Source organism: Hypanus sabinus, chromosome 4, assembly GCF_030144855.1.
Source record: "Hypanus sabinus isolate sHypSab1 chromosome 4, sHypSab1.hap1, whole genome shotgun sequence".
Taxonomy (NCBI): Eukaryota; Metazoa; Chordata; class Chondrichthyes; order Myliobatiformes; family Dasyatidae; genus Hypanus; species Hypanus sabinus.
This window is the reverse complement of record NC_082709.1, coordinates 142,323,698-142,351,484: the sequence shown is the minus strand read 5'-3', so window position 1 is coordinate 142,351,484 and position 27,787 is coordinate 142,323,698. Positions and strand designations below refer to the sequence as shown.

Sequence of the window (27,787 nt, the reverse complement as noted above, 5' to 3'; positions counted from 1 at the left end):
ATAAGTAAAACATTTTGTTTGAAGAATTATCTGCTTTGTATTGTTCTAAACAAAAATGATTAGGACGTCTGTATTCCTATAATATTCTTGCAAAAAGTGATTTATGGTTAGGTGATATTATTTTCTTACATATATATTCATTCTGGTGAGCCATTTGTTTAATCCTACATATATTTTGTCAATGAATTTGTGTTTGAGTGAATGCTCAGGCATTCATTGTACTTCACATTTTTTCTTTTCCAGAGTTTAATATTGTTGTGAACAGAGCAAAACTTCTGTTGAAGTGGAAGATTTTTTATAGCCTTTTATTAAGGGTAGTATGTTTTACTAAGGTAGTCAGAGCATTACAGAAATGTTGATATTTTTGCATTTTTTTGCATGTGTGGGTAGGTCTTTATTCTGCAGCTGGAAGGAGAGAAGCACTGGCGTCTTTATAAACCCACTAACCCTTTAGCTCGTGAATATAGCACAGAAGCTGAAGACCGGATTGGAAGTCCAACTCATGAGTTTATTTTAAAGGTACAGAATGACCATTATCAGAGTATGTTCAATTAGATTTGACAATTTTCTATTTGTTGTGATTTTGTACATCTTTGATGTGACGGGTGACAATGGAATACAAAGGATTTTGGGGGCAGTAAATTAATATGCCTGCTATCTTGGAGGTTATTTCTGTTAGAATCTTGGGAACCATTGGGAATAGGAGGTGTGTCAGCTTTAACCCAATTATTTTGACAATGCTGTTTCTCAGGTGATGTTAGCAGTATTTGATTTACCTTTGGCATTATACAGTATTAATAGGACGTTAGTATTAATGGCAGACCATTTTGTTTCCCAAAGTAGGCCCTGAGCTTTGCAATAGCAAGAGATCAGAGGTGGACAAGGGAAATAATTCAAGGATACTTTCAAAGCCTAGTTGGTAAAAGTATGACATCTCCACACTCTCTAGCTACCCCTTGGCCCATGATTGCTCAGGATTGAAAAGCAACATTCAAGATTGTATTGAGAACCTTGAGTCCCTTTTGGAAGCATGTTGAAGCCTAGTGTAAATGGCAGGAAAGGCTCACTACCTCCCAAATTACCCATCTTCCTACTTGGAATATGACCTCCTGTTCCATCTATGAAAATGCCTTCAAGTTGCAAATTGGCTTCACTGTCCACTTCAGAACCCAATGAACTGGACACCTTGTAGAGGCAAGGCATCCTCAGCCCAGAAGCATTGCCTCATATGAAGATTTTGAATTTTTAGTTCTGCATCTTGCTATTGTGGAATGTAACCTCAAGGCCTAGGCATTGCTGCTTAAGTTTCCTTGTGTTCGCAAGACCCTGTTGGACATTGGTAGTGTGCAATGCTGCAAGTCCACTTCATTGGTTTATTAGTAAATGTCAGGGGAGCTACATGGCCTCGGTTGTAGCGAGGACGAGGCCTCAACCCAAGGTACTGCCTGTATGCAGCTGCCCAGGGGTAGGCTTCGGAATCGGGTGCTCCACCTGAGTGGGGATTCCACGCTAGAGTGAGTGCCGGAGACGGTGTGGTGGGGATTCCACGCTGGAGTGAGTGCCGGAGACGGTGTGGTGGGGATTCCATGCTGGAGTGAGTGCCGGAGACAGTGTGGGGATTCCACACTGGAGTGAGTGCCGGAGACGGTGTGGTGGGGATTCCATGCTGGAGTGAGTGCCGGAGACAGTGTGGGGATTCCACGCTGGAGTGAATGCCGGAGACGGAGTGGGGATTCCACGCTGGAGTGAGTGCCGGAGACGGTGTGGTGGGGATTCCATGCTGGAGTGAGTGCCGGAGACAGTGTGGGGATTCCACACTGGAGTGAGTGCCGGAGACGGTGTGGTGGGGATTCCATGCTGGAGTGAGTGCCGGAGACAGTGTGGGGATTCCACACTGGAGTGAGTGCCGGAGACGGTGTGGTGGGGATTCCATGCTGGAGTGAGTGCCGGAGACAGTGTGGGGATTCCACGCTGGAGTGAATGCCGGAGACGGAGTGGGGATTCCACGCTGGAGTGAGTGCCGGAGACGGAGTGGGGATTCCACGCTGGAGTGAGTGCCGGAAACGGAGTGGGGATTCCACACTGGAGTGAGTGCCGGAGACGCTGTGGGGATTCCACACTGGAGTGAGTGCCGGAGACGGTGTGGGGATTCCACACTGGAGTGAGTGCCGGAGACGGTGTGGTGATTACACACTGGAGTGAGTGCCGGAGACGGTGTGGGGATTCCACACTGGAGTGAGTGCTGGAGACGGTGTGGTGGAGATTCCACACTGGAGTGAGTGCCGGAGACGGAGTGGGGATTCCACACTGGAGTGAATGCCGGAGACGGAGTGGGGATTCCACACTGGAGTGAGTGCCGGAGACGGTGTGGGGATTCCACACTGGAGTGAATGCCGGAGACGGAGTGGGGATTCCACACTGGAGTGAGTGCCGGAGACGGTGTGGGGATTCCACACTGGAGTGAGTGCTGGTGACGGTGTGGTGGAGATTCCACACTGGAGTGAGTGCCGGAGATGGAGTGGGGATTCCACACTGGAGTGAATGCCGGAGACGGAGTGGGGATTCCACACTGGAGTGAATGCCGGAGACGGAGTGGGGATTCCACACTGGAGTGAGTGCCGGAGACGGTGTGGGGATTCCACACTGGAGTGAATGCCGGAGACGGAGTGGGGATTCCACACTGGAGTGAGTGCCGGAGACGGTGTGGGGATTCCACACTGGAGTGAATGCCGGAGACGGAGTGGGGATTCCACACTGGAGTGAGTGCCGGAGACGGTGTGGGGATTCCACACTGGAGTGAGTGCTGGTGACGGTGTGGTGGAGATTCCACACTGGAGTGAGTGCCGGAGATGGAGTGGGGATTCCACACTGGAGTGAATGCCGGAGACGGAGTGGGGATTCCACACTGGAGTGAGTGCCGGAGACGGTGTGGGGATTCCACACTGGAGTGAGTGCCGGAGACGGTGTGGGGATTACACACTGGAGTGAGTGCCGGAGACGGTGTGGTGGGGATTCCACACTGGAGTGAGTGCCGGAGACGGTGTGGGGATTCCACACTGGAGTGAGCGCCGGAGACGGTGTGGGGATTCCACACTGGAGTGAGCGCCGGAGACGGTGTGGGGATTCCACACTGGAGTGAGTGCCGGAGACGGTGTGGGGATTCCACACTGGAGTGAGTGCCGGAGACAGTGTGGTGATTCCACACTGGAGTGAGTGCCAGAGACGGTGTGGTGATTCCACACTGGAGTGAGTGCCGGAGACGGTGTGGTGGAGATTCCACACTGGAGAGAGTGCCGGAGACGGTGTGGTGGAGATTCCACACTGGAGTGAGTGCTGGAGACGGTGTGGTGGAGATTCCACACTGGAGTGAGTGCCGGAGACGGTGTGGTGGGGATTCCACACTGGAGTGAGTGCTGGAGACGGTGTGGGGATTCCACACTGGAGTGAGTGCCGGAGACGGTGTGGGGATTCCACACTGGAGTGAGTGCCGGAGACGGTGTGGGGATTCCACACTGGAGTGAGTGCCGGAGACGGTGTGGTGATTCCACACTAGAGTGAGTGCCGGAGACGGTGTGGGGATTCCACACTGGAGTGAGTGCCAGAGACGGTGTGGGGATTCCACACTGGAGTGAGTGCCGGAGACGGTGTGGTGGGGATTCCACACTGGAGTGAGTGCCGGAGACGGAGTGGGGATTCCACACTGGAGTGAGTGCCGGAGACGGTGTGGGGATTCCACACTGGAGTGAGTGCTGGAGACGGTGTGGGGATTCCACACTGGAGTGAGTGCCGGAGACGGTGTGGGGATTCCACACTGGAGTGAGTGCCGGAGACGGTGTGGGGATTCCACACTGGAGTGAGTGCCGGAGACGGTGTGGTGGTGATTCCACACTGGAGTGAGTGCCGGAGATGGTGTGGTGGAGATTCCACACTGGAGTGAGTGCCGGAGACGGTGTGGTGATTCCACACTGGAGTGAGTGCCGGAGACGGTGTGGGGATTCCACAATGGAGTGAGTGCCGGAGACGGTGTGGGGATTCCACACTGGAGAGAGTGCCGGAGACGGTGTGGTGGAGATTCCACACTGGAGTGAGTGCCGGAGACGGTGTGTGGATTCCACACTGGAGTGAGTGCCAGAGACGGAGTGGGGATTCCACACTGGCGTGAGTGCCGGAGACGGTGTGGTGATTCCACACTGGAGTGAGTGCCGGAGACGGTGTGGTGATTCCACACTGGAGTGAGTGCCGGAGACGGTGTGGGGATTCCACACTAGAGAGAGTGCCGGAGACGGAGTGGGGATTCCACACTGGAGTGAGTGCCAGAGACGGTGTGGGGATTCCACACTGGAGAGAGTGCCGGAGACGGTTTGGTGGAGATTCCACACTGGAGTGAGTGCCAGAGACGGTGTGGGGATTCCACACTGGAGAGAGTGCCGGAGACGGTGTGGTGGAGATTCCACACTGGAGTGAGTGCCGGAGACGGTGTGGGGATTCCACACTGGAGTGAGTGCCAGAGACGGTGTGGGGATTCCACACTGGAGTGAGTGCCGGAGACGGTGTGGGGATTCCACACTGGAGTGAGTGCCGGAGACGGAGTGGGGATTCCACACTGGAGTGAGTGCCGGAGACGGTGTGGTGGGGATTCCACACTGGAGTGAGTGCCGGAGACGGTGTGGTGATTCCACACTGGAGTGAGTGCCGGAGACGGTGTGGTGGAGATTCCACACTGGAGAGAGTGCCGGAGACGGTGTGCTGGAGATTCCACACTGGAGTGGGTGCCGGAGACGGTGTGGGGATTCCACACTGGAGTGAGTGCCGGAGACAGTGCGGTGGGGATTCCACTCTGGAGTGAGCGCCAGAGACGGTGTGGGGATTCCACACTGGAGTGAGCGCCGGAGACGGTGTGGTGGGGATTGCACACTGGAGTGAGTGCCGGAGACGGTGTGGTGGGGATTGCACACTGGAGTGAGTGCCGGAGACGGTGTGGGGATTCCACACTGGAGTGAGTGCCGGAGACGGTGTGGGGATTCCACACTAGAGTGAGTGCCGGAGACAGTGTGGGGATTCCACACTGGAGTGAGTGCCGGAGACGGTGTGGTGGGGATTGCACACTGGAGTGAGTGCCGGAGACGGTGTGGGGATTCCACACTGGAGTGAGTGCCGGAGATGGTGTGGGGATTCCACACTAGAGTGAGTGCCGGAGACGGTGTGGGGATTCCACACTGGAGTGAGTGCCGGAGACGGTGTGGGGATTGCACACTGGAGTGAGTGCCGGAGACGGTGTGGTGGGGATTGCACACTGGAGTGAGTGCCGGAGACGGTGTGGGGATTCCACACTGGAGTGAGTGCCGGAGACGGTGTGGGGATTCCACACTAGAGTGAGTGCCGGAGACGGTGTGGGGATTCCACACTGGAGTGAGTGCCGGAGACGGTGTGGGGATTCCACACTGGAGTGAGTGCCAGAGGCGGTTGGGGATTTCACACTGGAGTGTGTGCCGGAGACGGTGTGGGGATTCTACCCTGGAGTGAGTGCCGGAGACGGTGTGGTGGGGATTGCACACTGGAGTGAGTGCCGGAGACGGTGTGGTGGGGATTGCACACTGGAGTGAGTGCCGGAGACGGTGTGGTGGGGATTGCACACTGGAGTGAGTGCCGGAGACGGTGTGGGGATTCCACACTGGAGTGAGTGCCGGAGACGGTGTGGGGATTCCACACTAGAGTGAGTGCCGGAGACGGTGTGGGGATTCCACACTGGAGTGAGTGCCGGAGACGGTGTGGGGATTCCACACTAGACTGAGTGCCGGAGACGGTGTGTGGATTCCACACTGGAGTGAGTGCCGGAGACGGTGTGGGGATTACACACTGGAGTGAGTGCCGGAGACGGTGTGGTGGAGATTCCACACTGGAGTGAGTGCCGGAGACGGTGTGGGGATTCCACACTGGAGTGAGTGCCGGAGACGGTGTGGTGATTCCACACTGGAGTGAGTGCCAGAGACGGTGTGGGGATTCCACACTGGAGTGAGTGCCGGAGACGGTGTGGAGATTCCACACTAGAGTGAGTGCCGGAGACGGTGTGGGGATTCCACACTGGAGTGAGTGCCGGAGACGGTGTGGGGATTCCACACTAGAGTGAGTGCCGGAGACGGTGTGGAGATTCCACACTGGAGGGAGTGCTGACCCCTAGAGTTCACTCAGCAGCAGGCACTGAGCAACTGCAGATTGCTGCCTCATTCATGGACTTGGACTATCTTTTTTGTGTGACTCAGTTTCACTGTTACCGTATATGTGCTGCTGTCGTATATATGCTAAATTTTTCTTGTGCTATTTGTGACTGTTGGTACTGTGTGTTGTACCTTGGCCTTGGAGTAACGATATTTTGATAGCGGTATTTATGTATGGTTGAATGACAATTAATCTTGCGGTACACACCTAGTTTGTGTTTACATATTTTCCTCTTGCAAAGCACAAGAAAACGCATGGAACTGTGATAATTACTGAAACTGTTTACTACTTAATTAGCATTTAATCGCTTTAACTCAGTTTTTGGAGAAAGTAACGCTGTTTTATGAATTTAGGAGAAATACTTTCACAATATACAGTGTGTGATTATTAATAACTTGACACTCTGAAAAGTCCTTTTACATATTATCTTGAACAACCGGGTCAAGTTTTATTTTATTTTGTTTGGCAAAGCAGCTCAGAGTAGGTCCTTTGGGTCCTTCCGGCCATGCCGCCTGATCAGCCCCCAACAAACCTGATTATCCCTGACTTAATCATGGGACAATATTCATTGACCAACTAACCCACCCAGTTTTAGATTGTGGGAGGACCTGGAGAAAATCCTCGCAGTCCACACGGTGGATGTACAGAGACCGTTTTGAACTCCGAGCTCCAGAATCGTGCCAGCTGTTACGCTACTATGGCGACATTTAAGTTTTATCTGTGGTGTCTTAAGTTTAGTGTTTTTTAAATTTGTTTTATTAATTTTTAAAGTGAATTTTAAAATCAATAACGAAGAAAATAATTGTATAATATAGCAGTCAAGTGCCAACCTTGACATTCAGAACTTATTCAGTGGTTTTGGAATTGGCTGTATCTTTCATGTTCCTGTACTTTGTGACAGGATAATCAATTAGTTTTAATTACAACTTGTGATAGTTCACTAAATAGTAAATATTACAAATTGTTGTAACAGTCACAATGGATGTGAAAAGGAAATTGTATGTAAATGTGATCTAATAAAGGTGTTCTTTTGCTTCTTTATTTTCTAGCCAGGTGATTTGTTATATTTTCCCAGAGGAACGATCCACCAGGCAGATACCCCAGCTGGAGGTTCATATTCTACCCACATTACTATAAGTACTTACCAAAACAAGTAAGTACATGTTATTTTGGCTTAAACTTTCTACATGAGGTTATCAGTTTTTTTTTTATTTCTTTGTGTTTAAGTACAAAAGGTGGAAGCAAGAGTAGACTTAATCTTTTAACTTTTCTCTATTACTCAATGAGATCATAGCTATTCAAATTACATTCGTTATTGAAGTATGCATATATCATACAAACTTGAGACTCATCTCCTAACAAAGCAAAAGCAGCCACGAAGCAAAGGCACCCAAAAATCCCTGTAATTTTTTCTCCCACCCCTTATGGGTGATCTGTACGTCTATTTTCCCTCAATCTTGAGTACTCCACCGAGGCCTAGGAGCTCGAGGGTTTGGCACAGTATCCTTGCTTTTCCTAGTAGTGCACTCTTCTGGACTAAGACCTCAGATATTGTTCCTGGGATTTGTTGGAGCCACTCCGCCAGTCCTGGTGTCACAGTTCTAAGCACTCCTGTCACTACCGGGATTACTCTGGCTTTAACCTTCCACATCCTTTCTATCTGCTCTTTCAAGCCCTGGTATTTCTCCAGCTTCTCGTATTCTATCTTCCTGATGTTACTGTCATTAAGGATTGTCACATCTATTACTATTGCCTTCTTCCATTCCTTGTCCAGTATTGCTATATTTGGTTGGTTCACCAGTACCTGCTTCTCAGCTCTGTCGTTCTCCACAGCCTTCTCAAGTGTTTCCCATTTGGACTTGGGAGTGTCCAATCCATACTCAACACGGATGTTCCTGTATACAATTCCTGCAACTTGGTTGTGCTGTTCAGTGTATGCTGTCCCTGCCTGCATCTTGCACCCTGCTACTGCAAGCTGAATGGTTTCAGCAGATTGCACAGTCTACATCCTGGGTCTTGTCTGGTGTGATAATCCCCTGCTTCTATTGCTCTCGTGCTCAGCGCTTGTTTTTGTGCAGCCAAGGGCAGCGCCTCTGTGTGCAAAGGTACATTTAATGTCAGAGAAATGTGTACAATATGCGTCCTGAAATACTTTTTCTTCACAACCATCCACGAAACAGAGGGGTGCCCCTAAAGAATGAATAACAGTTAAATGTTAGAACCCTAAAGACCACAACCAGCTCCCCCCTCCTCTCACCAGCTAAAAAAAAGTACCAGCACTGCCACCGAGCACTCAAGCATGAGCAAAGCAACAGCAAAGACACAGACTTGCAGTACTTCAAAGACTACTCATTCACCCGGTATTTGACACTCTCTCTCTCTCCCTAAGAAAGAGATGTCTTTGTTTCACAGTGAGAGGGGAGAAATAATGAACAACTCACTGGTTTATGATGTTAAAAGTCCGTTGTGTCACTTTTTCCCAACTCTGTGCGCAAAGATTTCTGGCCTCTGGGCACACAGCCTTAGATCTTCCATCTCCCAAGACACAGTGATATGCCCAGACACCGACCTTCAACCTGCCTGTCTCCAGAGCTATGAGATCTCAGCCCTCCGAAGGTGAGCTGAGCTCTTAGAACGAGCACTTGGTGTGCCGAATATGGTCACCCCACCGAGAGGGGGCCCCATTCCTGCGAAGAACTGTAGTCAGCGTGTAACTCCAAGTCAGGGTCTTCAAAAGAACCCTGAAAGGGAAAAATAGAGATACTAAAGATGGAAATACAGCTGTTTCCAAAGATGCAAGCAAAGGAGTTGCCATTAGGCACCATTAATCTTTCTAAGCTCCCTCAGCCCTGCATTTCCAGCCATTGGTAAGACTTTCTTATGTCTGGCCATGCTACCTCCCATGCAGTGGCTTGTCCTGCCATGGCCTCTGGTCCTCTGGCTCTACTTCACCCACTTTTATCCCCATAACCCCTGCTTGCTGTCTGAGGTATTCTCCTACCAGATCCTCTTTGGGGGCCATCTTCCTGACATACTCATGAATGTTTCACATTTCTTCCAGGACTGTGGACTTGGCACTTCCAAGTTCCCATCCTCCTTTATTCCTGTGGGTGTACAGTCGCTTGATGTTAGATTTCGCGTGGAATCCTCCATGTACTGTTAGTAGTTTCTGGGTCTTGATGTCAGTGGCTTTCAGTTTGTTTCTTGGCCAGTGCACTATTGCGGCTGGTTATCTGATGACAGTGGGGCGCATTTCTTGATGGTTCTGATCTAGTTCTTCCAATTCAATTGGCTTTTTAGGATCTGTCTCACTCAGTGTCCTTCCTTGTGCTTCATCGTGGCTAGAATATCAAGAGCAAGGATGTGATGCTGAGGCTTTATAAGGCATTGATTAGACCGCACTTGGAACTTTGTGGGCAGTTTTGGGCCCCTTATCTAAGCCAAGATATACAGGGATTGGAGAGGATCCATAGGAAGTTCATGAGAGTATTCCCGGGAATGAAAGGATTAATGTTTGAGGACCATTTGATGTCTCTGAGCATGTACCCTCTGGCGTTTAGAAGAATAAGACGGGATCTCACTGAAACCTATTGAATATTGAAAGGCCGAGATAGAGTGCATATGGAGAGGATGTTTCCTGTAGTGAAGGAGTCTAGAATCAGAGGGCAGAGCCTCAGAACAGAAGGACATCCATTTAGAACAGAAATGAGGAGGGATTTATTTAGCCGGAAGCGAGTGGATCAGTGGAATTCATTTCTATAGGAGGCTGTGGAGGCCAAGTCATTAAGTATATTTAAAGTGGATGTTGAGAGATTCTTGATTAGTTAGGATGTCAGTGGTTATGCAGAGAAGACAGGAGAACGGAGTTGAGAGGAATAATAAATTAGCCATAATGGAATGAATGGCAGAACAGACTTGATGGGCTGAATGGCCTAGTACTGCTTCTGTGTCTTCTGATTTTATGAGTTTGCCGAGGAGTGGGATTATCTGGTGTGCTATTATCTTTTTTGTCACAATGCTTTCAATTAAGATGCTAAACTTGCTCTAAAATTTTCTCTTTCTGTTTGAAATGTATAACTTTTCTCTCATGTAAATCACCCTTATGTTTTTCAAGATTCTGAACTTTAATCAAAATTCAAAATAAATAGTTAATATGCCGTGCCTTACAGTTCTTCACCTCATTCATCTCAAAGTTATGATCTAAAGCCAAATTCAGTGGAAATTGTTGACTATCTGGTATGGTGTAATAATAATGCATGTGTTGAAAAATAGTTGAAAGTAAGAGTCTTAAAGTCATTGTTCTGAGTGATAGTATAAATTTAAAATTTGACAAAATAAAATACTGATTATGCTGAAGAACTAAAAATATGATTACTTTCATTGAATGCAAAGGAAATCTGAAAAATATAATTTTCATCAGTTTTTGATGATGCTCAAAAATTGTTTCCCTCTGTTTCCACATTGAATCTTATTAATGCAATAGCTTTTAATACATTTGCAACATGATTTTAAAAATATATTTTCTTATTGCAGTAGCTGGGGAGATTATTTACTAGATGTGATTCCTTGGCTGGTGTATGATTCGATGAAAGAAAATCTTGAACTGTCCAGAGGCCTACCTAGGCAATATCTTATGGTAATAATCTTTAATTATGTTACATTTTTACTGTCTTTATTTTTCTTATATATTTGTATATTGAGAATGTGGGCATTAAAACAATATCCTGCTTTCAGTACTTCTTAATATTCTGTAATATCTATTTGAAATACATTTTTACCAATTCAGACTTTCTTTTGATTGGTTTACCATACAATTACTGATTCAATTTGATTTGGACACAGAGTTGGCATGAAGATGGTAGCCAGTTTTTCCTGTGTGCGGCTCCTTGCTGCAGTCAAATCTTGATTCTGCCAAAGGCTATCATTGGGCGTCTACGAGGCACTTCTTTCAGTTGAGAAATTTCGGAATCAGATGGTTATCCTGTAAAATGGTTTTCCAAGTTGAAGCTTATGGATGGGAGATGACACTTTTACCCACATCCCCTGAGGGAAAGTGTGAAACCTGTGACACCGTAGAAGAGGATCCCAGTTGTGGATCCAGGTGACACACTGCTCCTCTCAGATGAAGATAAAGTACAGACATATTTAGAATTTAAAGGCTGCTATTTTGGTAGATGAAGAGCTGGTACAGTTGTGTGATGATATATCATGCTAATAACTCTTTCCATTTATATCAGAATTTTATATTTGAGATTGCATAATAACAAAAGCATCCTAAATTTATATATGTAGGGAATCGAACCAGTTGAATAGAAGACCAAAAGTCAGCAATCTCACTGTGAAGACTAGAGCATCTACAGTACTTATTGTGAGATGAAATTTGAAGGATGAGAAGCCTTTTTATATGTTGCATGATGGTTATGTCTCTGCCGGTATTTTGGAATTGCAATAATGACTGAACTGTCAGTGTTTTTTGACATTATCCCATGAAATTAACAGCAGTCTCCAGATTACATTCAATCACACTTTGATGGAAGTCCAGACTTGCTTTTTGTTTACCTGCTGCACAAAGAGAGCTGTGAGGTAGTGTTCTGCACCAGTAATTTTTAGAAATAATTGGTCTGATGAAAACAATCAGTATCAACAAACTATCTTCACCATAAAAGACTCTCTTCAATGAGTTTAATTCTTTTTGTATGATGTGCTGGTGATTAATTTACAACAAACTCTTTGGCCCTTAAAATAACATATCTGTGGATTGTTATTCCACTGTATAGATGTTACAAAATTCAGATAGTTTTTCTGAGACTTACTTTTATTAAAATAAGATTAACATTTCTTTTTTTTTATACGTAACCTAGTGTCTTCAAATCTTTTTCACATTCTGAAGTATTTTAAAACATTAAGTTAATAATTGTGCATTTTTGCTTGCAGATTTTTCTTTGCCAGTGAGAACTTCGTGATGTAGTTGACTCCTGAGCTTGCTTAGAGTCATAGTCATAGAAAACAGGCCCTTTGGCTCATATAGTCTGTGCCAAGCACTTTAAACTGCCTTGTCCCATCAACCTGCGCCCGTACCATTGATCTCCATAGACCTCCCATCCACGTTCCTACCCAAACTTCTCTCAAAGGTTGAAATCAAAATTGCATCCACTATTTCCACTGTAAGCTGGTTCCACATTCTTATCACCCACTTAGTGAAGAAGTTTCCCCTCATGTTTTCCTTAAACATCACCTTTCCACCGTAACTCTTGACTCCTAGTTGTTGTCTTACCCAACCTCAGTGGAAAAAACCTGATTGCATTCATCCTGTCTATATTCCTCATAATTTTGTGAACCTCTATCAAATCTCCCCTCAATCTTCTATGTTCTAGGGAATAAATTTCTAACCTATTCAACCTTTCCTTCTAACTCAAGTCCTCCAGTCCCAGAAACATCTTTGTGAATTTTCTCTGTATTCTTTCAATTTTATTTACATTGTTTCTGTAGATAGGTGACCAACACTGCACACAGTACTCCAAATTAGGCCTCAACAGCATCTTAGACAACTTCAACATAACATCCCTTCTCCTGTACTCAATACTTTGATCTATGAGGCTCGATGTGCCAAAAGCTTTCTTTATAACCCTGTGATGCCACTTTCAATGAATTGTGAACCTGTATTCACATTTCCCGTTGTTCTACAGCATTCTGCAGTGCCCTAATGTTACTTAATGGCCACATTTTTCTGAAAAGTCAGAGGCTCCTACAGCTGCTGTTTGAGAACACCTCTTTTGAATAGTGGTGTTGCAGCCTGCATATTTGGATTCCTTAATTTGCTGGGGAGTCGTGAATAGAAATGAACACTGTGTAGTTTTGATGTTAACTACTTTCAATCTCACCTTCACGTCTGGATTTTAGGTGTGCTTGGTCTAATTTGGCCTAATTTTAGAACTTAATAACCCCATCAAATCTGAGGGATCATTTGACTGACACACTACTGTGAAAGATTTTAATGCAATATTTAAGGAAGTGCATAGAGTTTTCTAACCTCGTGCTGCTCACTACTCATCCTTGATATAGTAGGATGAAACTAGTCTGACTGTTCAGTTGTCACTTTTACTTATTGTGGGACGACTTGCTTTAAGTTTGTTTTCCTAAAATAAGTGAAATTCTTTGAAGTGATTTTATATAGAAAAGGAACCATGTGAAGTTAAGAATCTTTCCTGCTTTGTGTTTTATAGCAGATGAACTCAGGAGCTAATCCAGAAAAGAGACTGAGTGGATTCCTACGAGGATTGGCAGATCAGATAGAGAATGGAAAAGAAACCAGATCATCGGAAATGAGAAAGGATTTTATTTTAAACAGGTTACCTCCATATGCAAGCAAGACATCAGGTTGTTTAACACAAGGTGATAGTTACCTTCAACACATGAATAGTTTTCCATCTGTGATTTATTTCAAAAATTTGTAAATACTTGTGAAAAACTCAAAAACTGAAAAGAATACTTTTTCTTCTCCTTATGCCCCACATGCTTCACACGCATCTGAGATCTTCAAGTATTTTGATAGTAAATGCTCTCAATCGTGCATATTGCATAATATAAGATTTATGATAAATAATGTAAATATGTAGAGCTATTTAACTTGGATATGTTAAAATATCCATGATGAGATTGATCTGTTTCTCTAGCAAAGCAACTGAAGTGTGGCAGACACAATGATATATAAGCTTCTGGGATGCATAGTGTGTTGGTCAGCATTTTCTGTTGATCGCCCACTATCCACAATTTCAAGTAGTGATGACTGTAGCCGTTCATACAGATCTTTGGATTTGAGTGCTAAAATATCACGCAAATCGTTCTGTCTTTATCTGCATTTTTGCAAAGTCTGAAATCTTAGCAAGTTCATTTGTCCACAATGCCTGTTACTCAGTGATGGAGATAAATTCCCCTCAGATGTTCTTGACGTCGTGTCTACTGCAGTGAGCAATAATATATGATCAATATGAGTTGCTGCCACCTGGAATGATCAGAGGCCAAGAAATACAGGGTGACAGAAGGTTGGAAGGTGCTCAATCATTATGGGTAGAGCTAAGGAACTGCAAGGGTAAAAAGACCTGATGGGAGTTGTATCCAGACCTTCAAACAGTAGAAAGGATGTGGTCTACAAATTACAACGGGGGATAAAAAATGCATGCCAAAAGGGCAATGTTACAACAGTCATGGGGGATTTCATTATGCAGATAGATTGGGAAAATCAGGTTGGTGCTGGATTCCAAGAGAGGGAAATTCTAGAGTGCCAAGTAAATGGCTTTTTTTAGAGCAGCTTGTGGTTGAGCCCACTAGGGGATCAGCTATTCTGCATTGGATGTTACTTAATGAACCAGAATTGTTTAGAGAGTTTAAGACAAAAGAACTCTTAGTAGTAAGTGATCGTAATATGATTGAATTCACCATGAAATTTGAGAAGGAGAAGCTAAAGTCAGATATATCAGTTTTACAGTGTAGTAAAGGAAATTACAGAGGCGTGAGAGAGGAATTGTCCAGAGTTGATTGGAAAAGGACACTGCCAGGGATGATGGCAGAACAGCAATGGCTGGAATTTCTGGAAGCAATTTGGAAGGCACAGGATGTATACATTCCAAAGAGGAAGAAATATTCTAAAGGCAAGATGACATAATGTTGGCTAACAAGAGAAGTCAAAACCAACATAAAAGCCAAAGAGAGGGCACATAATAAAGCAAAGATTAGTGGGAAGTTAGAGAATTGGGGTGCATTTAAAAATTAACAGAAGGCAATTTAAAAAGTCATTAAGAAGGTTATGGAATATGAAAATGGACTAGCCAGAAATATTAAAGAGGATGCCAAAAGTTTCTGCAGATACATAAAGTGGAAAAGAGAGGCAAGAGTGGATATTGGCCCAATTGAAATTGATGCTGGAGATGTAGTTATAGGGGACAAATGGCAGATGAACTGAGTAATTATTTTGCATCAGTCTTCACTGTGGAAGACACTAGCAGTATGGTGGAAGTTCCAGGTGTCAGGGGTCATGAAGTGTGCGAAGTTACCATTACTAGGGAGAAGGTTCTTGGGGAAACTGAGAGGTCTGAGGGTAGCTAAGTCAACTGGACCAGATGGTATACACACCAGGGTTCTGAAAGCGGTGGTTGAAGAGATTGTGGAGGCATTAGTTATGATCTTGTAGGAATCTAGGAATCTTGTATGATCCAGTTCCAGAAGACTGAAAACTTGCTAATGTCATTCCACTTGGGAGTGAAGCAGAAAAAAAAGGAAATTATGGGTTGATTAGTCTAACCTCAGTGGTTGTGAAGATGTTGTAGTCGATTATTAAGGATGAGGTTGGTGATTTGGATGATGGAATTGATGGCTCTGTTGCAAAATTTGCAGATGATATGAAGTTAGGTGGAGGGGCAGGTAGTTTTGAGGAAGTAGAGAGGCTACAGAAGGACTTAGACTGATTAGGAGAATAGCAAAGAAGTGGCAGATGGCATACAGTGTCAGGAAGTGTATGGTCATGCACTTAGGTAGAAGAAATGAAAGGGTTGACTTCTAAGTGGAGAGAAAATACAAAAAACTGAGGTGCAAAGGGACTTGGGAGTCCTTGTGCAGGATTCCTTGAAAGTTAATTTGCAAGTTGAGTCTGTAGTGAGGAAGGCAAATGCAATGTTAATATTCAAGAGGAGTAGTTTAGAAAAGCAAGGATGTTATGTTGAGACTTTATATACTGGTGAGGGCTCACTTAGAGTATTGTGAGCAGTTTTAGTCTTCTTATCTTAGAAAGGATGTGCTAAAACTGGAGAGGATTCAAAGGAGGTTCACAAAAATGATTCCAGGATTGAATGGCTTGTCATATGAAGAGCATTTGATGGCTCTGGGCCTGTATTCACTTAAAGTCAGAAGAATGAGGGGTGATCTAATTGAAACCTATCGAATGGTGAAAGGCCTTGATAGAATGGATGTGGAGGGGGTGATTCCTATGGTGGGAGAGTCTGAGACCAGCTTCAGAATAGAGGGTTGTCCTTTTAAAATGGAGTTGAGGAGGAATTTCTTTTGCTAAAGTGGTGAATCTGTGGAATTCTTTTGCCATAGGCAGTTGTGGAGGCCAAGCTTGCATGTATATTTAAGGCGGAGATTGATAGATTCTTGATTAGTCAGAGCATGAAGGGATATGGGGAAATTGGGTCTGAGAGGAAAATTGGATCTGCTATGATAAAATGGTGGAGGCAGACTCAATGGGCCAAATGGCCTAATTCTGCTCCTATATCTTACGGTCTTATGGACAGTGATTTGTACCTGATCAGCAAAACAGTGGAGACATGAGTTCATGACTTACCCCACTGAAAGTGGTATTTTGTCAACCCTAGTTAACAAACTTTAACCATTAGATGCAAACATGAGGAAATCTGTAGATGCTGAAAAATTCAAGCAACACACACAAAATGCTGGTGGAACGCAGCAGGCCAGACAGCATCTATAGGGAGAAGTACAGTCAACGTTTTGGGCTGAGACCCTTCGTCAGGACTAACTGAAAGAAAAGATAGTAAGACAATTGAAAGTAGTAGAGGGAGGGGGAAATCCGAAATGATAGGAGAAGACAGGAGGGGGTGGGGTGAAGCTAAGAGCTGGAAAGGTGATTGGCAAAAGGGATACAGAGCTGGAGAAGGGAAAGGATCATGGGATGGGAGGCCTAAGGAGAAAGAAAGGGGGAGGGGCGCACCAGAGGGAGAGGGAGATGGAGAACAGGCAAGGAGTGATGGGCAGAAAGAGAAAAAAAAGGGGGGGAATAAATAAATAAGGGATGGGGTAAGAAGGGGAGGAGGGGCATTAACAGAAGTTAGAGAAATCAGTGTTCATGCCATCGGGTTGGAGGCTACCCAGACAGTATAAGGTGTTGTTCTTCCAACCTGAGTGTGGCTTCATCTTGACAGTAGAGGAGGTGATGGATAGACATATCAGAACGGGAATGGGACGTGGAATTAAAATGTGTGGCCACTGGGAGCTTTCTCTGGCGGACAGAGCGTAGGTGTTCAGTGAAACGGTCTCCCAGTCTGCGTTGGGTCTCACCAATATATAAAAGGCTGCACTGGGAGCACCGAATGCAGTATACCACACCAGTCGACTCATAGGTGAAGTGTTGTCTCACCTGGAAGGACAGTCTGGGGCCCTGAATGGTGGTGAGGGAGGAAGTGTAAGGGCAGGTGTAGCACTTGTTCTGCTTACAAGGATAAGTGCCAGGAGGGAGGTCGGTGGGAAGGGATGGGGGGACGAATGGACAAGGGAGTTGCATAGGGAGCGATCCCTGTGGAAAGCAGAAAGGGGGGGAGGGAAAGATGTGCTTGGTAGTGGGATCCCGTCGGATGTGGCAGAAGTTATGGAGAATTATATGTTGGACCCGGAGGCCGGTGGGGTGGTAGGTGAGGACAAAGGGGAACCCTATCCCGAGTGTGGTGGTGGGGAGGATTGGGTGAGAGCAGATGTGCGTGAAATGGGAGAGATGTGTTTGAGAGCAGAGTTGATGGTGGAGGAAGGGAAGCCCCTTTGTTTAAAAAAGGAAGACATCTCCTTTGTCCTGGAATGAAAAGCCTCATCCTGAGAGCAGATGCAGCAGAGACGGAGGAATTGCGAAAAGGGGATGACATTTTTGCAAAAGACAGGGTGGGAAGAGGAATAGTAGGTAGCTGTTATAGTCAGTAGGCTTATTGTAGATATCAGTAGATAAGCTGTCTCCAGAGATGGAGACAGAAGGATCAAGAAAGGGAAGGGAGTAGTCGGAAATGAACCAGGTAAATTTGAGGGCAGGGTGAAAGTTGGAGGCAAAGTTAATGAAGTCAATGAGCTCAGCATGCGTGCAGGAGGCAGCGCCAATGCAGTCGTCGATGTAGCGAAGGAAATGAGGGGGACGGATACCTGTATAGACTTGGAACATGGACTGTTCCACAAAGCCAACAAAAAGGCAGGCATAACTTGGACCCATACGGGTGCCCATGGCTACAGCTTTGTTTTGGAGGAAGTGGGAAGAGCCAAAGGAGAAATTATTGAGAGTAAGGACTAATTCCGCTAGACCGAGGAGATTGGTGGTAGAGGGGAGCTGGTTAGATCTGGAATCCAAAAAGCCAAAGCCATTAGATGCATTTCTCCTTAGACGGATGGAGCTAAGGACAGAACCTTTGAAAGGCCCAAAATATTCAAGTATTCCTTTCCCTTCTCTAAGCTTCTCTGGTAACTCCTGTTTTCTGTGGAGCCATCTATTTGTTCTGGACTTGTTGGAATGCAGGATAACCACTCCTGCAGTATGATTTGTTTTTTTAAGCAGAGGGAAACCTGTTCCTTGTGACCCACCCAGATTATCAGCGGCTTGTAATGAAATTTGATCTGCTCCAATTGCATCACCAGTACACCTGCAGTTGGTGCAATTCCTTCAGTGATGTAGAGATGAGACACATTCCTGCTGTTAGCATCTATCATCCCGGGCCCACAAGGAATTTTACTTGCATTATTAGTTTCCCATCTGTGTGCATACTGCCTGTTCGTGTATGTGGAAGCTTCTTGGTTGAGGTTTGATTTTTGTGTGCCATAAGTTATAAAATCAGTAGCACTTACAGTAAGTAGGTGATTGAATTTTCATGCGTTGGTCTGTTTAAGCCTTGAAGGATGTTATTAGAAAGTATGAGAAAGTCAGCAACATAAGAAAGGTAAATACAGAAAATAATTTTGAGTTAGATCAGAAAAGTTGGATAAGTTTGAGGTTAGTAAAAGTAAATTTGCAACTAATGCTACTGAACACTTAAAACAAAAAATAAGTATGAAATTCTGGAATTAAGCTTGGAATTTTTAGGGAAAAACTAAAATGACTGAGGGTAAGGCAGGGAATATTGTCTACATGGACTTTAGTAAAGGGTTTAACCAAGTCACTCTTGTTAGGCTGGCCAGAAGATTAAGTCACATTGGGAGTTAGTAAATTGGACAGAAATCTGGCTTGGTCACAGAAGACTGAGGGTATTGGGGGAGGGGTGAAGTCTGCAAAGTTCTGTTTGTAATATATATGAAAATATAGGAGGCCTGATTGGTAAGTTTTCAGACAGTACAAAAACTGGTAGGTTTGTGTATAGTGGGGATACATCAGGGTAGAGAGCAGTTGGAAATTTGGTCAGAGATATGGCAGATTGAGTTTAATTTGGATAAAGTGATGCATTTTTGGAGGGAAAATGTAAGAGGAAAGTTTACAGTAAGTGGCAGAACTCCTAGATGAACAGAACAATCTTAGGGTGCAACACAAGTGGATAGAGTACAGTGTACTTGTGTAGAACATTACAGCACAGTACAGGCCCTTCAGCCCTCCATGTTGTGCTGACCCATATAATCCTTTAAAAAAAGTACTAAACTCAGACTACCCCATAACCCTCTATTTTTCTTTCATCCATGTGCCTGTCCAAGAGGCTCTTAAATACCCCTAATGTTTTAGCCTCCACCACCATCCCTGGCAAGTCATTCCAGGCACTCACAACCCTCTGTGTAAAAAAAACTTACCCCGATGTCTCCCCTAAACTTCCCTTCCTTAATTTTGTACATGTGACCTCTGATGTTTGCTATTGGTGCCCTGGGAAACAGGTACTGACTATCCACCCTATCAGTGCCTCTCATAATCTTGTAGACCTCTATCAAGTTCCCTCTCATTCTTCTACGCTCCAAGGAGAAAAGTCCCAGCTGTGCTAACCTTGCTTCATATGGCTTGTTCTCCAAACCAGGCAACATCCTGATAAATCTCCTCTGCACCCTCTCCATAGCTTCCACATCCTTCCTATAATGAGGTGATCAGAATTGAACCTTTGTAGTCGGGGCATTGAGTATGAAAAGCTGGCAAATCTTATTTCAGCTTGTATTAAACTTTGGCTAGGCCATGCTCTGGGAAGGATGTGGAAGCAGCGGATGTACTTCCTGCGGCTCTTGAGGAAATATGGTCTGCCTCAGGAATTGCTGCTGCAGTTCTACACTGCAGTCATTGAGTCTGTCCTGTGCACCTCCATCACTGTGTGGTTTGGAGCCGCCACCAAGCAGGATAGAACCAGACTACAGCGCACAGTGAGGACTGCGGAGCGCATCATTGGAGCCTCCCTGCCCTCTATTGTGGACCTGTACTCTTCCAGGTTGAAGAAGAGGGCGGGGAACATCATAAAGGACTCCTTCCATCCTGCGCACGGACTGTTTGAACTGCTTCCGTCTGGTAGGCGCTTCAGATCCCTCCAGACTAAGACTAATAGGCACTGGAGAAGTTTTTTCCCTACTGCGGTCACTTTGCTGAACAGTTAACTGCCAGTTAGCTGTCGGCTAACTATTACTTAGATTGCACTACCTGTATGTATAATCTATATTTTCATTTATATTTATCATTATTATTGTTATGAGCAGACAGACAACATCTGCTGGAAGTAAATTCCTTGTATGTGTACAGGTACTTGGCGATTAAATTCTGATTCTGATTCTTTGGAAAGAATGCAGAAGTGGTTCACCAGAATGTTGCTGTAGGGAGAAGCGACTTGAATTGTTTTCTCTGAAGTGTCAAAGACTGATGGGTGACTTGATAGAAGTATATAAAATCAAGACAAAAATAGATAGGGTAGATACCCAGATCTGCTTTTTTTTTTTGCTGGGTGTAAATGTCAAATGGATTTGATATGAGAGAGTGAAAGTTAAAAGGGGATATGTGAGGCAATTTTCTTTACACGAAGAGTAGTAGGTGTCTGGAAGTCACAGAATACGAACGGGGAGGTGGTAGAAGCAGCTACAGTAACACTGTTTAAGAGGCATTTAGACAGACACGTGAACAGGCATGGAATAGAGGGATATGGAATGTACATGTATATGGAATCACTTATGTTGGCATTCTAGTTGGCTGAATGGCCTGTTCCTTTGCTCTACTGTTCTTTGTCAGTGAGGACTTCAATAAATTGAGTAAGTGGCTGTCCTTTAATTGTAGTCCAGAGGAAAAACAACTTCACCTATAGCTATCAGATGAAGTATTAACCCCTAACCACAGTTTTGATCCAGAACTTTCCTACATTTGAATTGCTTTGAGCTGTTTACAGTGGATCGAATTCTGTCTTGCATTTTCTTGCTTTATACAATCATGTACATTAAAAAAAAATTATAAGGAATATTTACATTCTTGTAGCAAAACAAAGCAATATAAAAATATTTCAATGTGCTATTATCTTTATGTGTGATTTTGTTTTGATGGTGCCATATCTCTGCTAGTTGGATATTTTTGTTCAGTTATTTGTGTTTTTTTTCCTCCTCCAGTCGGAAAACTGCCCAAACTTAATGATCAAATCAGATTAAGGTTTAAAGACCATACCATGATTTTGCTTGAACATGATCAAGAAAGAATGGTTAGTATAGACATTAACAAAAATTGTAATTGTGTATCTGTCTCATTTGTTGGTTTAAGGACAAATACAAACATGCCATTCAAGATCACTACTTGTGAATTCCAGTACACAGAAGCAGAATTGTCAGTGTTAACTTACCCAGAACCCAGTGAAATTAGTTTGACTAATATTTTATCTTTTGAAATTAATTTTATTAGAAGCAGTGAATTATTTTCTAGGAAATATATTGCTTGTAACTAATATGACGAATGACTATTAGAAAATTTACAAAGTTGTGCACTAAAGTAATCCAAAAACATGTTTAACAAGTAAATGGGCAAAAGCCAGAGATGATAAAAGAGAGTAGCAAGTATAGCAAATACAAAGTAATTGGAAAGGCAACAATAACTTAGAGAACTAAATTATTAAGAAGCGTGAAAAATTCTATGAATGGTCACTGTCAGTGGAAAATCACAATATATATAGGATTTAAATAGTTTTTATTGCCTTGCTTTGTGCCTGAACAGCTTGTAATTGGTGTCAAAAAGTGGATAGGCATTTGAGATGAAATGAGTTGAGTATGCTGAGCTTAAATAAAGTTGGAGTGGATCTTTTTCCCAGATAGGACTGGAAAGGAAAGGGGCAGAAGCCAGAATATGAAAGTGGATGAAATACAAGCTTGCTGGTGATAGGTGAGACCAGATGAGGTGGAAGGAGGGTTCGTGGGAGAGAGAGAGACTGATGTAAGAAGCTGGAAGCTGATAGGTGCAAGAGGTAAAGGGTCGAAAAAAAGGAAATCTGACAGGAGTGGACAGTGGATTATGAATAAAGGAAAGGGTGTGGTGGGGAAACCAAAAGGAGGTGATGTGCAGGTCATGGTTATGGCCTTTCCAGCTCTGATGAAGGGTCTTGGTCTGAAATGCAGATGGTTACTTCCCTGCATAGATGCTGCCTGACCTGCTGAGTTTCTCTAGCATTTTGTGCGTGATGTACAAAAAAAAGTGTCAACTGGAAATAATTAATATTTGATGGTCCAAATTGTGCATAAAATACGGAGAGGCTGCAGAGAGATATAGATAGGTTAAGTGAGTGGGCAAGGGTCTAGCAGATGGAGTACAGTGTTGGTAAATGCTAGGTCACCCACTTTGGGAGAAAACATGGAAGAGCAGATTATTATTTAAATGGTTAAAAAATTGCAGCATGCTGCTGTGCAGAGGGACTTGGGTGTGCTGGTGCATGAGTCACAGAAGGTTGGTTTGCAGGTGCAGCAGGCTATCAAGAAGGCAAATGGGTTGTTGGCCTTCATTGCTAAAGGGATTGAATTTAAGAGCAGGGAGGTTATGCTACAACTGTACAGGGTACTGGTGAGGTCGCACCTGGAGTACTGTGTGCAGTTTTGGTCTCCTTACTTGAAGGATATACTGTTTTTGGAGGAGGTACAGAGGAGGTTCACCAGGTTGATTCCAGAGATGACAGAGTTAGACAATGAAGAGAGATTGAGTCATCTGGGACCGTACTTGCTGAAATTCAGAAGAATGAGAGAAGCTGTTTTAGAAACACATAAAATTATGAAAGGGATAGATAAGATAGAGGCAGGAAAGTTGTTCCCACTGGTAGGTGATACTAGAACTAGGGTACATAGCCTCAAGATTCGGGAGAGTAGATTTAGGATGGAGATGAGAAGGAACTGCTTTTCCCAGGGAGTGGTGAATCTGTGGAATTCTCTGCCCAATGAATCAGTGGAGGCTGCTTCAGTACATATTTCTAAGACAAGATTGGATAGATTTTTGCATAGTAGGGGAATTAGGGGTTATGGGGACAAAGCAGGTAGGTGGAACTGAGTCCCTGGCCAGATCAGCCATGATCTTATTGAATGGCAGAGCAGGCTCAATGGGGCAGATGGCCTATCCTGCTCCTATTTCTTATGTTCTTATGAAAGAACAGATTGATTAGTAAAATTGCTGTTATAGACATTAAAAACAGCACACAAACTGTATAAGGCCAGAATGGTGATGTAACATTAGGATTTAGGTAACAAAACATACAGAAATTGATGTGTAATAGAGAAACTACTTAACCTTTGTTTAAACCACAATTTGGGATTGTTTTCATAATGAGAGATTACTAAATAGTGATTTGATAGAAGTGTTTAAAAAGAGATAAGGCAAATTAGTTAAAGTGTGTTTTCAGCGCTTGACATGTCTAAAAACTTAGATATTAGATTAATGGTAAGTTGCTTATGGAAACATGTAGGAGAAAATTTTGCATAAAGGGCTTTAGGTTGTAATACTGATGTTAGTAATGGAAGTAAAGATCATTTTATCACATTCAAACAACTTGGATGACAAGAAAAAAGTGTAAGGAAGGGTTAGGAGAAAAGAAAGGATCGTGGAATAAGGATTACTCCAGATATAAAGGGTAAAATTAAACAAGTCTGGTCAGATAATTGTATTTTATGTAATTCTTGTTACTACAGGATGAATCTCGAGAAATGATGGTGTACATTTATCATTCTCTAAAAAATAGCCGAGAAAGCCACATGATGGGGGCTGAAAACAAAGAAGAAGAATGTTTTCAGGTGAGAAGTTTTATAAGATTTTCTTTAGGGGACTCAGGTTTAGAAAGTGAGTCATGATATGAAGGTAAGCTGCAAACAGAAGCTGTTCAGCCTCTTCATTCTATTTGGCCATGCAGTGATACCAGTGCTGATGTGGCTAAACTCAATCTGCCTTTGCTCTATATCCTTTTAAGCCTATTTTAATTCCTTTTAATTAATTTAAATCTCTCAATCACCATAGACTAACATCAGGATTTGCTTATTCCAAATTTCTATCCCCTTTTTTGTTTAGAATCATTGCTTAACATTTGAAAGGTTGGGCTCTAATTTCTTGGTTTTCAACCCTAGTCTTTAAATCTGACATTGAATCGCTCTCTCGCAGCTATCCGTTTCCTTGATAACTTTAAAATTTTAATCATATGATCCTAAATATCCTAAATTTCCTTAGAACAAAACCCAGTTTGTAAAATACCACATTGAAATTTAATCTTTGAAATACATGTACCACTCTGGCAAATCTACACTGTATCTACCTCCTAAGAGTCTTTTTTTTCAAGGTTTTCTATCCAGAATTAAACACTGTGATCCTGATGTGGTTTAATAATGGCCTGTACTGTACTGGGAGATTTACCTGCTAAAGTAAATGGCCTAATAATTTCTTTTGCAGGAAGAGTAATTTCTTTGTCATTTAATTGTTGATTGAAGATTGAAATGAATATTTTCTTTTTTTAAATTTTGTTTTCGATTTTTGAATTGGTATTTTAATGTTAGATTGTTTTTAAATGGTTGTGCATGTCGGTGGGAGTTAACTGTCTCTCAAACAATTTAGGGGTTGGGCCTGCTGGGTACAATTGTAAACTCCCTGTGTGCACTAGGCTTTTGCTAGTCAGCTGAAAACTTGATTACTAGTGGAAAATTGCATCCAGATATCCACGTCAAGTATGAATGGGCTTTGAGGGCAGACAACCAAAGAGTTCTCTAATTTAAATTGCTGCCATGCACAAAATTTAAGATTGTTTTAATAGATATCTAGCATGTTGTTTTTTTTAAAGTTAAGTATATTTATCATTTCCTCTTTTATAATATTACCATTGTCAGGTGCTAAGATGGCTACATCTGTTTTGTAATTGTAAAAAATTGTTTGAAATGATTTTGCTATTTTGTTTGCAAAGTTCTTATTAGCCTCCCATTTTTTTTTTGGTGATTAACTGCTTTGTATTTCTCCCATTTACAAGGACATGAGCTATTTTTGGTATTCCTTTATGCTTTGTCCTTTAGTTTTGTATTGTTTCTTGCCCCATGTGTATGTGTTTCTATTTATTCTTTTTCATTTTCTGAAGTATCATTGCTTTTTGTTTATTATCACATTGCTTTTCTTTAAGCATATCTTGCTAATATTTTAACCATTAACTGATCTGCTTATATAACTGGATTGTTAAAATTGGCCTTGTAGAACTTTAGAAACCGATTTGTTAGAAATTTAATAGCAAACTTAATTCGTATTATTGATGTAACATTAAATGTTAATATACTGTTCAGCTGTTAACTAAGTATAGCTAATTACTAGGTCATTAATGGTAGCACTTTTGTTCTGGAAAAGATTTGAACAGAATTTGTATTTGTAATGAGGGCCAAATTGTTAAGGTTTAATGTCACTTTCATATTAAAATGATGGCAAGTTTTGAATCTGTTTGAAAAGATCAAGAGGTTCTTTTTGGTGTCATCCTGCATTGATGAAGGATATAGTATTAATTTCTTCATGTGATTGCATGTGAACTTGAGCTTTTAATGCAGTATTCTTATTTAACAAAAAGCAATCAGTTTGTAAGTTTTGTTTCAGCAAAACTTTGGCCCAACTCATCCATGCCTAGCAAGTTGTCTCCCTGAACTAGTTCCATGTCTGCATAAGGCAGCCTTTCCTATCCAAACACCTGTACAAATGTCTTTACACAATGCAATTGTACCTTGCCTTTGTCACTTCTTCTGACAACCTGTTCCAAGTAGTCACCACCTACATATCCCCTTAAATCTTTGCCTTCTCTCTAATCTGTGCCCTCATGCTTAAGATTCCTACCCCTGGAAAAACATTGTGTCCATCCATCTCATCTACACTCTTCACGATTTGTATATCTTTGTAAAGGCACTCCTCAGTCTCCTACACTTCAGTTAAGAAAGCCCCAGCTTACCTCATCTCTCATCATAACTTAAGCTCTGCAGTCCCAGACTCATGAGATGAAATGTTCTTCATTCTTACAGTTGGTGCATTTACCCTGTGTTTTGCCTGCCATTTTATGAAGGAGGTTAGAGACATAGTACAATCTCTGAATATCATGGACAATAAGCATTCAATCTTACAGTGTCATATGGTTGTCATTATTTGGAGTTATGTTCCATTTTATCATTTACATCTATTTTTGGTTTTGTACCAATAATGCCATTATTTGTATCAAAAGTCATTTCATTTATTTATTGTTTTTCTTCCATGCAGGCCCATGGCTTGAAATTTCCTTGTTCTCACTTGGAGGCACTGAAACAGCTTTGGTCTCATGATGCCGTTTTTGTGCGAGACCTTAAAGTAGACTCTAAAGAAGCAAAAGAAAATCTTGCATTGTGTTTGTGGACAGAAAATTTAATTGAGGTGCAGTGAATTGGCTCACTGTAGCTTTAGTGCTCTTTAACTGTGTCATTATAAACATAGAAATGATATTTATTTTATGGAATGTTACAGCACAAATACCAAGATTTTATGCCATGTGGAGGAAATAAATTAATATTAATATACAATCAACTAATGTGAATTTTCATTATTGTTTTAAAAACATATTTCAAGATATAATAAAACTGAACAATTCCAGTTTTTTTTCCTTCCCCTCCCCTATACAGAACTGAACTGAAGAAATCATTCTGCTTCTTATTGTACCCTTTGTGTGTGCTTTACTATTACTTTATATCGACCCCAATCGTATAGTTTAACTGGTGTAAAACTTGAATGTCAGATGTTTAGATTGATTAATAGAGTGGTATAAAGCAAATCAGTGGATGTTTTGTTCAATGTACAGTGCTGTAGAATTTATATTATTGATTAAGATTTGCAGATGAAAGGCTCTACTGTTTTAGATGTAGTAGAGGATAGAAGCTGGAGGTATTGTGTGTGATTTTGGGGAATGGAGGAGCACTGGGACCTGCATGATCAGTAGGGTCATTAGAAGATGTGGTGGTCAGTTAGCTGCTGAGGATTAATTTGGTGGTGGGGGAGGTGCTTGTGTTTCAAGGCCAAGCAAAGACATAGTAGGGTGAAGAGGGAGGCTTGGACAGGGAAACTGGTAGCATGGCTGTGGCTGCAGAATGGACTGGTTGGGTATTTTTCATGCCCGTTCTATTTATGCAATGTCAATACCGGTAGATAGTTTAAAATGGAGACAATATAGTGACCAGTTAATTCTGAGAAAATGAGACTGTTACAGTTTGTTTAGTAAAGAAAATATTTAAATCCAGTGGTCCAAGAGATCTGCTTGAGCTAAAATTTAACACTGAATTACATTGTCAATGAGTCATCTTTGTGTAGTTTTTTTTTCTGGGACCCACATATATATTTGAGGCAGATTTGAATTGAAGTAATGAAACAGCTGAAATCCCATTCTTCTAT

The 27,787-nt window shown here is 43.0% G+C and overlaps 1 protein-coding gene across 4 annotated transcripts in view; it reads left to right on the top strand.

Moving 5' to 3' along the window:
* Positions 1-26,923, top strand: part of riox2 (ribosomal oxygenase 2) — a 31,000-nt gene extending 4,077 nt beyond the window's left edge. For all 4 annotated transcript variants that reach the window (XM_059968221.1, XM_059968223.1, XM_059968222.1 and 1 more), the window contains exons 4-10: positions 391-519; positions 7,266-7,369; positions 10,750-10,852; positions 13,440-13,608; positions 21,517-21,605; positions 24,061-24,162; positions 26,630-26,923. In XM_059968221.1, the coding sequence (XP_059824204.1) occupies positions 391-519; positions 7,266-7,369; positions 10,750-10,852; positions 13,440-13,608; positions 21,517-21,605; positions 24,061-24,162; positions 26,630-26,788 (855 nt within the window). In that variant the 3' untranslated portion in view covers positions 26,789-26,923. The remainder of the gene's footprint in view (positions 1-390; positions 520-7,265; positions 7,370-10,749; positions 10,853-13,439; positions 13,609-21,516; positions 21,606-24,060; positions 24,163-26,629) is intronic.
* Positions 26,924-27,787: the final 864 nt, after the last annotated feature.